At 40.8% G+C, this 15,646-nt stretch overlaps 1 protein-coding gene across 1 annotated transcript; it reads right to left on the bottom strand.

The window, feature by feature from the left end:
• Positions 1–7,171: 7,171 nt before the first annotated feature.
• LOC134979961 (olfactory receptor 5V1-like) lies at positions 7,172–8,086 on the bottom strand. Its single transcript, XM_063946565.1, has one exon. It carries the CDS (start codon positions 8,084–8,086, stop codon positions 7,172–7,174), a length of 915 nt encoding a protein of 304 aa, XP_063802635.1.
• Between the last annotated feature and the right edge of the window lie 7,560 nt (positions 8,087–15,646).

The raw sequence follows: 15,646 nt of genomic DNA, 5'->3' as shown, positions 1-15,646 counted from the left end.
AAAAACGCAAACCTACATCGATCGCGTTGTGACCAATTCCCCGTGCTGGAAGCATACGGAGGCTAAGTGAATTCCAGCTGTGTTTCACAGAACCAGCTGACCCTGGACTTTACAACGGATGCCCGACAGAGGTCTGACACCTCTGCCAGTTCCAGGGAGAAGGCAGAAAGTGCAGCAGCCAGGGAGGCTGCCGGGCACCCATCTGAGACAGCGTCAGAAGAGCAATGGGGGTATGCTGACCCAGATGACGATGACCTGTTTGCCAGGATGAGTACAGAGGAACTAACCAATGAATGTCAGCTGCAAGGTATCTCCTGCTGCAACAATTCCCGCAGGGAGATGATCACGCAGCTCACCTATGCACAGGACGATGAAAGCAACGCCTTCAGCCAGTATCGTCAGTGTTTCGCAGCTGGGGTGCTGATGCAAGTCCTGGGATACTGCTGAGAGAACTGGTGGACTGTTTTCAATTAGCGCAGCAAGAGGCCTATGATTGGGGAAAGCTCGCTACCCCATTTTGGAAGGATCAGTGCCGCCGGGTAGATGCTGAAAGGCATCGCCTACAACAGCTCCCGTTACCAGCTTTAGAAACAAAGGTCCAGCCTGCAGGGGTGCCCCACGAGGAAAAGGTACCCCTTCCTGTTAACATCGTTGTGGAGCCTGCTCCTGAGACATCGCATCACAAGGCCCAGTTTAAACTGCTGGGAGAAAATGAGGAGGTGAGCAGCATGCTCCCACCAGATGCCCAAGATTTGTTGCTGGAAGAGGCTGATTTTCAGGAGGACCTGATTGTGGAAGAGACTATGTTTGAGAGAGAGGTCAGACTGACTGACATTATTTACACAACTGTGTTTGGGACTACTGACTTGGGACGTTTACTAACTCCACATGTATTTGCAAATGTTGTCACCACTGTCTCTAACCCTGCTGAACCATATGATGCACCTCAGGTAGTATGTAACAATGCTGAACATTACAATGTTGTGATTCTGTGTAAAGCTCCTGAGATGATCTGTGATGATGTTGCAACTGTTAAGGTGATAGAGATAGGGGAAGGTGAGAAGGAGACAGGTATCATTGTTAATTCTTGTCCCTATGTGGAGTTAAACGGAAGCCCTAATTTAGTCGAGAATCAGTTACCATCACCTAATAGTGGTAGGTGCACTGCTGGTGATGTCATTCATGTTACTGTGCTAGATGTTAACCCTGTTCTTCCATTGATGTTGGGTCGTGACATGGGGCCAGGGGACACTGATTCCACAAAGGGGACAGATCTGGGTGGAATGCGGGCAGAGTATGGGACTGACAATAAGGAATGTTCTGTTGCTAGGATTCCTGCTGACCTCGCTTCCCCTCAGGTACCCCAGGATGCCCGCCCAGAAAGGGGTAAACATGTGAAGTATGATGGGAATGTGCCTGATTTAATAAATGCTATGTTGTCAACTTGCTCAGATAACCACATTCCTTCCCAGGAGCCATGGGATCCCGATATTAAGCAGTTGCCTAATTGTAGGAAAGCAGAAATGATCCCATGTAGTGTTGAAAATGCTCATGTTATTTTCCAGGTACTACGTGAAGATCCACTAGGTCGAGATAACAGTGTTGATATTGATAATGTATTGTCTTGTACCAATGTGAGAAATGTTGTACCTTGTATAAGGTGTGACCCGGTGGGTCCGGTATACATGGCTGATATGCCAGTTAGGGGTGCTGCCAGGGGAGAATCAGAAGAAGGGTCTGTGTGGGCAGCTGCTGTCACTGCTTGCTCCCAGCACAGGGAGAAGTCAGAAACTGCAGCTTCCCCCCTAGCCCCCCTCCCTTCAAGCAGGCACACAATCACAGACACCCAGCAGGGGTCCATTCCCCTCACTGAGGGGCAGATATATTAACCTGGAGATGAGATAAGGAAGTGATAAACCAGTGATAAATGCAAGGTGATACACGCACCAGCCAATCAGATCCTTACTGTTAATTTACATATTGGAGCTGATTGGATAGTGCGTGTATCACCTTGCACATATCACTGGTTTATCACTTCCTTATGCCTTCTCCAGGTTAATACATCTGCCCCTGAGAGCTCAACAGAGAATGTGCCTTTCAAAGCTGAATTGATAAGGGACACCTCTCCTTTGACTCTCAGTGCTACAGTCACAGTGAATAGAGCTAGCAGACAGGATGTGAGTCTGGGAGGTAATGTCAGGCTGGGGAGGGTGTCATGGGCTGCTGTAGAAAACTTGGCTTTCCAGGCAGAACTGAGAACTGACCCTGTACAGAGGGAGCCCACCTTTTTCCCAGAGAAGGGGAGGGGTGGTCAGTCAGCTCAGGTAGGAGACCAAGACAAGGTGTTTTGGGAAGGTGATATAGCTATATGTCCCATTGAATGTAGTGCTGAGGAAACTCCCCTCACCTGTGGTACAATTAGCCCTGCAGCATCACGAGTACCAGGGGGAGAAGGAAACAAAGTCTGTAGAACAATACTTAATATGATTTCTATCATACTCATTGTGGTCAGCCTTATGCTGTTTAAGGAAACTTTGCCACATCTGATAGGGATGGCCCAAAGCCATCTTAAAGCTGCGCAAACCAGGCAGAAGCGCTGGTATGACCGGAATGCCTGGGAGCGCAAATTTGAAGTGGGGCAGAATGTTCTGGTGCTAATTCCAATGAGGCAGAACAAACTGCAAGCCGCATGGGAAGGTCCGTACACGGTACTCCAGTGCATACATGATGTGAACTATGTAATTGCTAGAGATGAGGGCAGGAAGAGACATAGGGTATATTACATCAATATGATCAAGGCCTACCAAAGCAGGAACACCTGCGTGCTGGCAGTTTGCAGCCTCCCAGAGGAGTACCAGGAATCGGACCCACTGTTAGATCTTACAGCTGCGGCTGCTTCAGGGGGTACCCTGACAGATGCCCAGTATGGAGAGGAGCTGACAGAGGTACAGCGGAGTCAGCTGTCTGATGCCTTGCACCCCTACCAGACCTGCTTCATAGAGATGCTAGGAAAAACGTGCCTAGGCACCCACCAGGTAGTCGCAGGTCACCACACACCCCTGAGACAGTCAGAATACAGAGGCACATTGGGGGTGTTGCGTCCAAAATTTGCTGGAATCTTATTGAATAAATTTTTCCTTCTACTCGTGAATTGTTTCCTGTGCCACTGCCTGCAATACAACCCCAAAGCATGATTGATCCAACCCCCATGCTTAACAGTTGGACAGAGGTTCTTTTCATAAAATTCTGTGCTCTTCCTTCTCCAAACGTACCTTTGCTCATTCCGGACAAAAAGTTTTATTTTAACCTCATCAGTCCACAGAACATTATTCCAAAATGCATCAGGCTTGTCTATATGTTCATTTGCAAACTTCAAACGCTGATTTTTGTGGTGAGGACGAAGAAGAGGTTTTCTTCTGATGACTCTTCCATGAAGACCATATTTGTACAAGTGTCTCTTTATAGTGGAATAGTGTACCACAACTCCAGTGTCTGCCAGATCTTCCTGGAGGGATCGTGCAGTCAAACATAGATTTTGACTTACTTTTCTCACAATCCTGCGAGCTGTTTTGTCTGATATTTTTCTTGGTCTTCCAGATCTTGCTTTAACTTCCACTGTTCCTGATGACTGCCATTTCTTAATTACATTCCGAACAGAGGCTATGTGCATCTGATAACGCTTTGCTATCTTCTTATAGCCTTCTCCTGCTTTGTGAGCGTCAACTATTCTCAGTTTCAGTGTTCTACACAACTGCTTAGTGGAACCCATGGTGCTGATTGTTGGGGCAAGGTCAGATGAGTCTGGGCTTTTAAAACCTTTGAGATTGACATCACCTGGTCTTTCCAGATGATGATTGAGAACAATCCATGACACTGCCAGGTCTCAGCTGTCCAAAGGGGGCAGTACAAGGTATTAACTCTGCAGGGTGCCCAAACTTTTGCAGACGCCATTTTTTGTTTTCAGTTCTTTTGATAGTGTAAATGATGGAAATAAAATCATGAGAGTTTTTGACAATACAGACTGCCATTTTTTTTAGGCAGTTGTCGGCCCTCACATTCCCCCAACCCCTTTTTAGACACTTTTTGACCCCGTGGTTATGGCTGGCGTCTGTTGCAGATTTTGAGAAGTTAGCAAAATACACTAACCGGATAGGAGATCCTCACCACCACCTCATCCCCTTCCCACCATCCCTTTATTTATTTTATTTTGCCGTTATTTGGCTTTTTGGATGCACTGTCAGTGGGGAAGCATTCGATATCTGTAAAGGCGCCGTGATACCGACCAACAGGATACCAACAACTATTCTCCCTCTTGGGGTGTCCACAACACCCCTGGAGGGAGAATAAACAATGCGGCACACGTAGCGCGCCACTGTGCCCGCAGCGCGGTGAGCGCAGCAAGCCCGCAAGGGGCTCTTTTGCGCTCGCCTTGCTGCCGGCATTCTGGCAGTCAGGATCCCAGCGCCGGTATACTGGGTTCCGGGATCCCAACCGCCAGGATATCATAGTAGACCCCTGTTAGTGACGTTGTTTCTTTCTACTGGATTTTATTATTGTTTTATTCTGAATTTGATGTATTACTCTATGCTTGTATTATTTTAACTCCTGCTGGCTGTACTTTGTTGTTTGTTTCATAATTGTCTCTGCTGCATTGTACTTGTATTTGTATGTTAGCTTTCATGCAAATCATTTTATAAAACAGTTCTTTAAAAAAAATGTTGGCTTTCATGCCATTAAATTTAGTTTCTGAATGTCGCAACACATAATACGGCCCCTGAGATAGCAGATTGTGACATAGAGGGAGCATGAGTCCCAGACCCACTGCCATGTTTAATATGTTTCAGTACCAGACTCTTCTTGGCTAGTTTGATGCTACTAACTGGATCCCTGGTTCTGCAACAAAACCTGTCTGTCTTGTTGTGGATCCGGGAAGCCATAAAATCTACGTCTGGTCGGCCCCATCTTATAACCACACTGTTGAAAACTGTTGGTGCAGAAACCATTCCCCTACAAGAATAGTCCGGTGACTTAAAAAATAAAAAAGTCGGTGGGGGGTGGATGGACTTGGACTACTTACCCTAATTCGAAACATAATGAGATGTGATTGTAACATGCAAATAAACTGTAGGCAGAGTTCTTTATTTAATTATTATAAACATGAAATGACATACAGTATATCCAGGTGATGCTATCACATTAACTACACATTCTGTGAGTTTTCTGTTATTCCTTTTTGTTACTGAAATGTTCCCTGTCTCACCAGATTCACACAACAAAGTATCCTATGTAACATCACAGAAATATCAGATTTAATCCTTCTTTGTGGAACATAGAAGCCCAAGAGCAAAAGTCTTTAATAGTTCTGAATAAAATTATTTTCATAATATCTATACCTTGCACTAAATACGTGTTCTATTCAACTGGAATAATCATTTAGCATTGCTGAAGTAATTAAAATACTAATTATATTTTCTCCATGCTGGCAAATACAGTGATTGTGAAATACAGCAATTTAGAGTACACATATGTGCATTTATGAGATTTAAACATTCATCTTAGAGCAAAATTGACCCACAGTCTATACTTATAACTTGCGTCCATATTTATAGATGCATATATCTTGCGCTTGTGGCTCCTTGTAAATGGAGAGTTTCAGGAGCATTTCAATTTTGAATTACCTGGAGTTTGGAATACATTAGTCCTGTACATAGCCAGATTAAAGAGGGGATGCAGGGCATACTGTACCCCGGGCCCCCCTTTGTCAGGGGGCCCCCTGGCGAGAGCATACTGACATCACTAGCTTTCCTTTTTAAGCAGAAGCAGAATCAGCAGCCAGAAAGCGAGCAGGACAGTATGCAGTGCAGGCAGAGACACAGGAATATCATGTTTCATGTGCTACCAACAGAGCTTTTTGACCACAGAAGAGTATGGAGGGAGGGTGGAGAGAGCTGTAAGTGACACATGAATCCCAGCTTTTCCTCCACCCTGCATGGGTGTCGGAATCCTGTGTAAACTGTTCTGCAACTAAACCATTTGGGTCTAGAGATAGAGACACACACAGAAAGTCCTCCTGAGTCCTGTCCCAGTGTGTAAGTATACATAGGCTGCTGCTATTCTTACATGTGACAAGATAAATGATCTTATTTTTCTATGTGTATTTTAAGGTTAAGTTGTATTAGATCCACTAAAAGAAAAGTTTATAAAATAGTTGTCTTTCAATTAGGTGGAGCTATAAACAGTACCCAGGCATTATAAAACTATTAGTAACAACTAATATACACCATTGTTTCAAATTTAATATACACAATCTATACCTCCAACCATGACCCATTCCAGGAGGGACAAAATGCTCTCTACCCGGACTCCCTTCTTAGTTTATGATTGCAATCACCTGTGTTGAAACACCTTTCTTATCAATTAAATAGTTTAACACAGGTGACGCCAATCATATATTAAGTGGGAAGTCCAGGTAGAGAGTATTTTGTTCCTCCTGGAATGGATCATGTTGGGAAGTAAATACAATTTAATATACATGCCCCACCTTCCATCGGTGCCCCCCCGTCTTAAGTGCCCCGGGCACCCCCAAAGCTTAATCCGGCCTCGGTCCCGTATATTGGGAATTTTGCACCTACATACACCAATGCAATATTCACACTTATAAGTTGCAAAAAAGTTACATATCTAATGCATCCCATGTTGTGAATGAACACACCGGATGCACTGGATCCAAAATGTATGAAGTGCTGACCCTTCCTGGGTGGTGACTTGGGCGTGACTACTCAGATGCATGACAATGATCCATCTTACGGATGTGATATGGGAGTGTCTCAGGCATGTTGCTGATTTGGTTGTAAACTCAGATGCATAATTGTTAAAATGATAGGCCATACTCTGATGGAGAATATGCACCTAGAATGGGGCTGGAGCAAATATCAATGGTGCAACCAATGATTGTGTCTAAAGATGCACCAAGTTGTATTTCACTGTCAAAGATGATCAAAGTTGTTGTTTAATTACTTGTACATTCAGACACATGGATGTACATAAGGGAAGGGCTTTCAGCGGCATTTGCATAAAGTAGCAGGCAGAAGACCGGCAAAATATCTACAAAAGAATGATGCAACTTATGACTTGTTAATCTTGTTAGTCATCATACAACTTGTCAGACTTTTTATTTGTGTGACCTGATTTTAAGAAGAGCTTCCTTAACATCCTTGTTTCTTAAAGTATAAATGAAAGGGTTCAGCATAGGAACAATAACTGTGTACATAAGAGCAAGAAATTTATCATACGGACTGCCTTTTGGTCTTAGGTAGACAATGATGACTGTACTATAGAATAGAGAGGCAACTATTATATGGGAGGAGCAAGTGGAGAATGCTTTGAATTTACTTTCCATACTTTTTATTTTGGTGATCGTAATAATAATGTGGGTATAGAAACTCATAATAAGAATGAAAGGAGTAAGACTTGCAAATACAGCTGCCACACTTGTTACTATGTTGCTGATGTAAGGATTAGAACAAGCCAGGTTCTGTACTGGGGCTAAATCACAGAAAAAATGATCTATTTCATTGGGCCCACAAAAGGTTAAGTCAGCTGTAAAGATTGTGAGAATTAGAGCAATTATAAAACCGATGATGAAAGGTGTAACCACCAATATAACAAACCAATTACTCATAACTGACAAGTACCTTAAAGGAAAATTAATTGCCAAATCTCTGTCAAAAGCCATAACGGCAAGAAAATAACATTCTGTTACACCAAGTGCATTAAAGGCGTATAACTGTACAAAGCATCCAATAAAAGAGATCTTCTTGTTACTCTCAATTAAATTAGCTAGAAGCTTGGGAACAGTAACAGATACAAATGACATTTCTAAAGCGGCAAATATAGATATGAAATAGTACATTGGACAATGAAGTGAGGGTCCAGTCTTAACAAGAACAATAACTGCAAAGTTTCCAGCGACACTAATAAAATACATCAGTAATATACCAATGAAAAGTAAGATTTGGTACTGGTTGAAACTGGAAAATGCCAACAGAATAAATTCTTTGACCACCGTTTTGTTTAAATCTTCCATTGTTCATATCTTTAATACCTAATAAAATAAGATTTAAAAAAGAGTTATTTACAAGTGATGTTATAATGTGTATTACTTTTGTAAATTACAATTGAAATGATTTTGTTTTGTATAACGTACAGTAGACGTTCATTCAGTACAACATGGTTAAATTCTCAGTTTATTATTACAATAAACTTACCTAAATGGATTAATTGCATGATAGCATTATTCTTTAAGTTTTAACATGTGAAGAAATTATTGGAATATCATCTTAATTAGAAATAAATATATATATATATATATATATATATGTATATATATATACAGTTGTGCTCATATATTTACATACCCTAGCATAATTTGTGATTTTCTGGCCATTTGTCACAGAATATGAATGATAACTCGCAAACTTTTCTTTCACTCATGGTTAGTGGTTGGGTGAAGCCATTTATTGTCAAACAACTGTGTTTACTCTTTTTAAATCATAATGACAACCGAAACTACCCAAATGACCATGATCAAAAGTTTACATACCCTGGAGATTTTGGCCTGATAACATGCACACAAGTTGACACATACGAGTTTGAATGGCTACTAAAGGTAATAATCCTCACTTGTGATCTGTTTGCTTGTAATCAGTGTGTGTATAAAAGGTCAGTGAGTTTCTGGACTCCTGAAAGACCCTTGCATCTTTCATTCAGTGCTGCACTGACGTGTCTGGATTCTGAGTCATGGGGAAAGCAAAAGAATTGTCAAAGGATCTGCGGGAAAAGGTTATTGAACTGTATAAAACAGGAAAGAGATATAAAAAGATATCCAAGCAAGTGAGAATGCCAATCAGCAGTGTTCAAACTATAATTAAGAAGTGGAAAATGGTGGATTATGTGGAAACCAAATCATGGTCAGGTAGACCAACAAAAATTTCAGCCACAACTGCGAGGAAAATTATTCGGGATGCCAAGAAAAATCCACAAATAACTCTGAAATGACTCTCTGAAAAAAAGTGGTGTGGTTGTTTCAAGATGCACAATATGGAGGCATTTGAAGAAAAATGGGCTGCATGGTCGAGTCGCCAGAAGAAAGCCATTACTATGCAAATGCCACAAAGCATCCCGCTTACAATACTCCAAACAGCACAGTGACAAGCCTCAAAACTTCTGGAACAAAGTCATTTGGAGTGATGAGACCAAAATTGAGAGGAGTCAACAAGGCCTATAATGAAAGGTACACCATTCCTACTGTGAAACATGGAGGTGGATCGCTGATGTTTTGGGGATGTGTGAGCTACAAAGGCACTGGAAACTTGGTCAAAATTGATGGCAAGATGAATGCAGCATGTTATCAGAAAATACTGGAGGAAAATTTGTACTCATCAGCCCGGAAGCTGCACATGGGACATACTTGGACGTTCCAACATGACAATGATCCAAAACACAAGGCCAAGTCGACCTGTCATTGGCTACAGCAGAAAAAAGTGAAGGTTCTGGAGTGACCAGCTCAGTCTCCTGACCTCAATATCAATGAGCCACTCTGGGGAGATCTCAAACGTGCAGTTCATGCAAGACAGCCCAAGAATTTACAGGAACTGGAGGCTTTTTGCCAAGAAGAATGGGCAGCTTTACCATCTGAGAAAATAAAAAGCCTCATCCACAACTACCACAAAAGACTTCAAGCTGTCATTGATGTTAAAGGGGGCAATACACGGTATTAAGAACTGGGGTATATATACTTTTGATCCGGGTCATTTGGGTAGTTTCTGTTGTCATTATGATTTAAAAAGAGTAAACACAGTTGGTTGACAATAAATGGCTTCACCCAACCACTAACCATGAGTGAAAGAAAAGTTTGTGAGTTATCATTCATATTCTCTGACAAATGGCCAGAAAATCACAGATTCTGCTAGGGTATGTAAACTTATGAGCACAACTGTATCTGTATGTATATATATATATATATATATATATATACTATATATATATACTATATATATATATATATATATATAAATAATAAAAGTAAGAATAGATATAGACTAGGCTAAACAATGCTATAAAATGCAAACTTGCCAAAGGTATACTGTATATCCACTAATTGCATATGTGCTATAGTTAACAAAATAACAACAATCTTGATTGACAGAAATGTACTAATGTATCTAATTTTATATTACATGTGGTTCAAATGATCTCAAAACAGTTGATACCAATTGCCACTGAAAAATAACTTGTCTTATAAATATATGGAGTGATGTATACATGCAGAGAATTTCTGATGTTATTACAAATGTATTTATTACAATAAAACAAATATAATTACAATATTGCAGAAAAATATAACAAATTTAAAAGTAAAAAACACCCCTAAAAATAGATCATCCCAATAGAGTATATATCTCATTTTATACCATAAAACTATTTCCTGACCCATAAGTGAAAGAAAACATAATATAAAAGAGAAAGCACATTCGTTAAATATCACAGAGGTGAATTGTGTTAGTTAGAAAATTGAGAGTATGTAGAAGGTGAGGGGTTAACTTTTTGGGCAAGGTTCACGTGTAGTGTTCAAATATTTATCACAAAGGATATTAGTGTGAGGAGTCCTTGGTGAGAAGGACATTATGCATTTATCTAACAACATAGGGAATTGCTAGGACATTATATACAGTAAGTATTGTCTGTCAGAAGCGGCGGCTTTTATACACTGCCTTTCAACAACACTTTAAAGGGGGAAACCAGGAATCTCTTCAATTATACCTTTTCTTCCAGTGGCGTAACTAGAAATTTTTCTCCCCCAAACCAAAACATTCTCTGGTGCCCCCACCCATAATTGCCACTAGAAATGTGATGAATCTGCGTGCACCCACAAAAAGAGGTGTGGCCTTGCAGAAATGGGTGTGGCTTTGCTTAAAGAGGTGTGGTATTGCAGGAAAAGACTGCCTTATATCCCAGTTTTGCAACCTGCACGCCCAGACGTTGGCCACCACAGGAAAAAAATAATCCTGATTCGTGCTCCTTACATTATTTGTCATTTTTGCTCCTTATAGTAATGTCCAGTATACATTATGCCACACACCGTAAGGACCCTGACACATTATGCCACACACCGTAATGCCTATGACACATTATGCCACGCAATGCAATGCACGTTATACATTATGCTACACACTGCAATGCTCCAGAGATATTATAGCACATACAATTCCTGTGATACAGTACACCCCACACGTCATGTCTGTGACACATTATGACACACACCGCAATGTCCGTTATACATTATGCCACGCACTGCAATAACCCATAGACAGTATACCATATACCACAATGCCCATGATATAGTATACCACACACCGTAATGCCTGTGACACACGACACACACTGCAATGCCCGTTATACATTATGACACACACCACAATGTCCGTTATACATTATGCCACGCACTGCAATAACCCATAGACAGTATACCATATACCACAATGCCCATGATATAGTATACCACACACCCTAATGCCTGTGACATATTATGACACACACCGCAATGTCCGTGATACATTATGCCACACACCACAATGCCCATTACACATTAAGCCCTACAGTAAGGTTTCTAATTACCTTTAAATTACCTGCTCATTGCCAGGGGTTTGATGCTCTTGGTTCCATGCACAATGCCAGAGGTTTTCATGCTCAGGGTGTCATGCTTGTTGCCAGGGGTATCATGTGCTGAGTGTCAAGCTCATTGCCGGGGGGTAATATTCGTTGCCAAGGGTTTCATGCAGTGGGTGTCATGCTCGTTACTAGGGGGCAATGCTTGTTGCCAGGGATTTCATGAGCTGGGTGTCATGCTTGTTACCAGAGGGTAATGCTTGTTGCTAGGGGTGTGAGCTCAGTGCCACATATGCCCCCAGTACCAGATATTCCCCCACAGTACTAGATAAAATATGCCCCCATAGTGCCAGAAACACATATGCCTCCAGTGCCACATGTGCCTCCACAGTACCAAATACACATATGCCCCCAGTGCCAAATAAGCCCCCCCAGTGCCAGATACACATATGCCCCCAGTACCCCATATGGCCCCCAGTGCCAGCTACACATATGCCTCCAGTGACAAATATGCCCCCCCAGTGTCAGGTACACACCCTCCCCCTGCTCACTGCTGCTGTGCTGTCCAGGAAGGAGGGCACAGTCTGGGAAGGAGGTCACAGCACGCACCTCTCCTGTGTTCATCCTCTGTCTCCGGCGGCGTGTCTGTCAAATGAAGTGCCAGTTTGTGAGCCAATCAGAGCTGCCGGTCCATGAGCTCTGATTTGCTCATGAACTGGCACTTCATTTGACAGACACGACACCGCCGGAGACACAGGAGTCATGACGGCCAGAGGAGAGGCACGTGCTGTGCCATCCTTCCTGGACTGCCAGAACTGCACAGCAGCAATCCTTCCTTCCAGGACTGCACAGCAGCAATCAGTGGTGGCACCCCCACAGCCCTGCACCTCCAAGCCTCCACAGTGGCTGTAGGGGTGTTAGTTATGCCACTGTTTTTTCCATCACTACCCTACAGGGCTCATTAATCCTGTTAAGTTAAAACATTGTGTAAACCTTTCAAAAGGCAGACATAAAATATTATACTTAATTAACCTTACTGCTCCTGCTATATCACATGTTTAATTTTATTATAAAACAAAGACAATCTAGTCAATTTCAGGTGGCTTGTTCTAAGGGGATGTACCGGACTCCGAACACCACACAGGAGACCGTCACCGGAACATCCTGAAGGTAAGTATTGGGGTTCCTGTTAGGGTTAGGGCCCAGGGGTTTAGGTGTAGGCACTGAGGGGGTTAGGAACGAGGGGGGGGGGGGGTTATCTCTAGATGTTATGCCCCCAGAGTTAGCGCTAGCCACCACCCCTGGAGGGTTTGCCCTAGCTGCCACATATGGAGGGTTAGGGTAGGGGCTGGGGGGGGAGTACAATTACTTACCCTCTCCAAGGTCATGATATTCATAGTCAGGATTACGCTGTGGCCATGTGACCACTGGCATCCCAACAGGAAGTATTTCATACCAAACCCGTTCTAAGATACTACTCAATCAAAATAAGTATAGATTATAATTACTTTATTGACTGTAAAAGGCTAAGGGCTTTGTGTCATTTAGAAACAACCAGAAACCAAAGAGTTTTGGTGTCATTTAGAAACAACCAGAAACCACTGATAATTGAAAGTTGTCTCTATGTCAAATTAATAACATTTACTAAGCAGCAGTTTGGTTTCTAAACTAAATCCGCCATCGATCCCCAGTGGTTTATAAATGACTATCCACCATGACAAGTACTATTTGGCAGTGGTTTCAATGCAAAACCACTGCAGATTAGAAGATATTCTATCCATATTCATTTAATAGTGCTGTACTGAAACAACATTCAATTAACATAATAGAAACAGTCCACTGTTAAGAAGAAGCTATTCTATTCACGTTCATTTACTTGTGCTACACTATTTGTTATAGAAATAACTATTCGATTAGTATTATAGAAACAGGCCTCAGTGGATTGGAAGCTATTCACACTCACATAATAATATTGCTTTTTTCAGAAACAATTCTCCTGACAACAAATAAAACAGCTGGTTAGTTTCACTTTGTCGGTTTATGATGAGTTTAAAAGGAGAAGGATGTAAACTGATTGTAATTGTTATAAGTTTTTTTTATAAGTTGTCTTTTTTTTGTCCTGTATTTGTCTTTTTGATATGTGTTTTTCATATAGTCTTTTTTAAGTAGTGTGTGATTTTTGTGTTTGAGAGTGTAGTGTGATTGTGTTTGTGTTTATTTTCTTCATTTTGTTTTTTATTTTTGTTAAAGACCAGTCATAGCCCAATTGGAGGGTATTCCTTTCAATCAGTTGTTGCCTGCCAAACTAATTTTATTTACAATATAGTGCCAGCTGTTTCCGCAGACATGCCTGTCTGTGGATAATCATTTCTTTTGGTGGGTTTATCGGAGGATTTTTGATGGTTTTCAAACTGCCACTTCATAAATATTACAATATATATAGTCTACTCTATTCTTTCTATAGTCTAAAACATCAAGGATGCTTTGATATTAAATTCTGTTCTATTTTATTCTAAAATGTGATTTTACTGACATTTTGCAGCTGTTTTTCCTTAGCAAATGTTTAGATTGCAAAGCCATCACCAAACTACCACAAAACCACTGGGGTTTACAAACTTAGTAAATTTTCCCATTAGAATATACAAAAACAAGAGTTTACAACAGGATCATAGAGGTCTACAGCAAAACCAACCACGTCATGATGATATTAAAAATCCAGAAATATTCATAGCTTTCTAGTTTACATTAAACATCTTTTCAAAAAGCAATTATTATAAAATAATAATAGCAATAGTAAAAAAATTTTTTTAGAATGTTATTGTAGAATTTCTCTGTAACTCTTTGCAATTCATGTTAGTTGTGGTTTGTAATTGTATACTGTAAATTACCTTGTTTTGCAACACTCACTACTGTCAAAGAAGAGCAAGCAAAAATCATTAGCAAAACTGCTGCTCTTATGAGTGGAAGATTTAAAAGAAATTTACCAAATATTTAAAGTTTTACTGAAATTTCTCATTTCATAATAAGATTTACATTTTGTTTATAGTTCTGTTGCCTTATTTATGAAAAATAAGCTCATTCTAAGTTATTGTTTCATTCTATACGGTAATTCTGAGCTGGACTCTTTAACTACTGCACCATATACTGTACAAATGTGTCCACATACATGACCCTCCCCTTTAGAATGTAAGCTCTCACAAGTAGGGTCCACTTCCCTCATGTGCTTATCCTTTTCTTACTGTAATAGTCTTCGACTGCAGCAAATCCCATGGTTTTCTGCCACCCTGATACTTATGTCAGTGTCACCTGCTAATATAGCTATGTGTATTTACCCTGTACTTGTCCTAAATTATCTTCAACTGTAAGTTACTGCTTTCCTGTTTTGATTATTTGTTTATGTACTCTGTAATTGGATGCTTTGGATCCTTTTGTGGCACCATATAAATAAAGGATATTTATAATAATACATTTATCTTCAAAATAGCTACTTTTGGTGAGCATGATAAATGCAACTAAGCCACTCTGTGCATCTTCTGTGCTTGATATTTTAAGCACTTTGCATAATTTTCACACTTCTAATGCAAATAAAGGCAAATAAATAGGTATCCTGTATACCACTAGTGGTTCTGCACCGCTGTTAGAAAAGGCAAGATACCAAGGGACTGATATGACAGATCCATGTTATGTATCTTAGCAAGCAGGATGCTAATTTACACTGTCACAATTGTGAGGAAAGTTCAAATCCTAAGTACTGTACACTATAACATGATTGGTGTGCTGCTTCAGTTTGAAAACATTTGATACTGTGTAGCTTAACCTAAGTCATGCCAAGCATGTTGTCACATAAATAACCAAAATACTAGGTATTATTATTATTATTATTATTATTATTATCCTTTAATTATATGGTGCCACAAGAGATCCGCAGCGCCCATTACACAGTACATAATCAAATGAGCAAACAAGAAAATAGCACGTA

Source organism: Pseudophryne corroboree, chromosome 12 (genome assembly GCF_028390025.1).
Source record: "Pseudophryne corroboree isolate aPseCor3 chromosome 12, aPseCor3.hap2, whole genome shotgun sequence".
Classification (NCBI taxonomy): Eukaryota; Metazoa; Chordata; class Amphibia; order Anura; family Myobatrachidae; genus Pseudophryne; species Pseudophryne corroboree.
Note: the sequence above shows the minus strand (reverse complement) of the source record. Positions and strands in the feature narration are given on the sequence as shown.

Excerpts from the sequence above, each read along its gene's own strand:
- LOC134979961 (XM_063946565.1), bottom strand. The coding sequence starts at position 8,086 with ATGGAAGATTTAAACAAAACGGTGGTCAAAGAATTTATTCTGTTGGCA.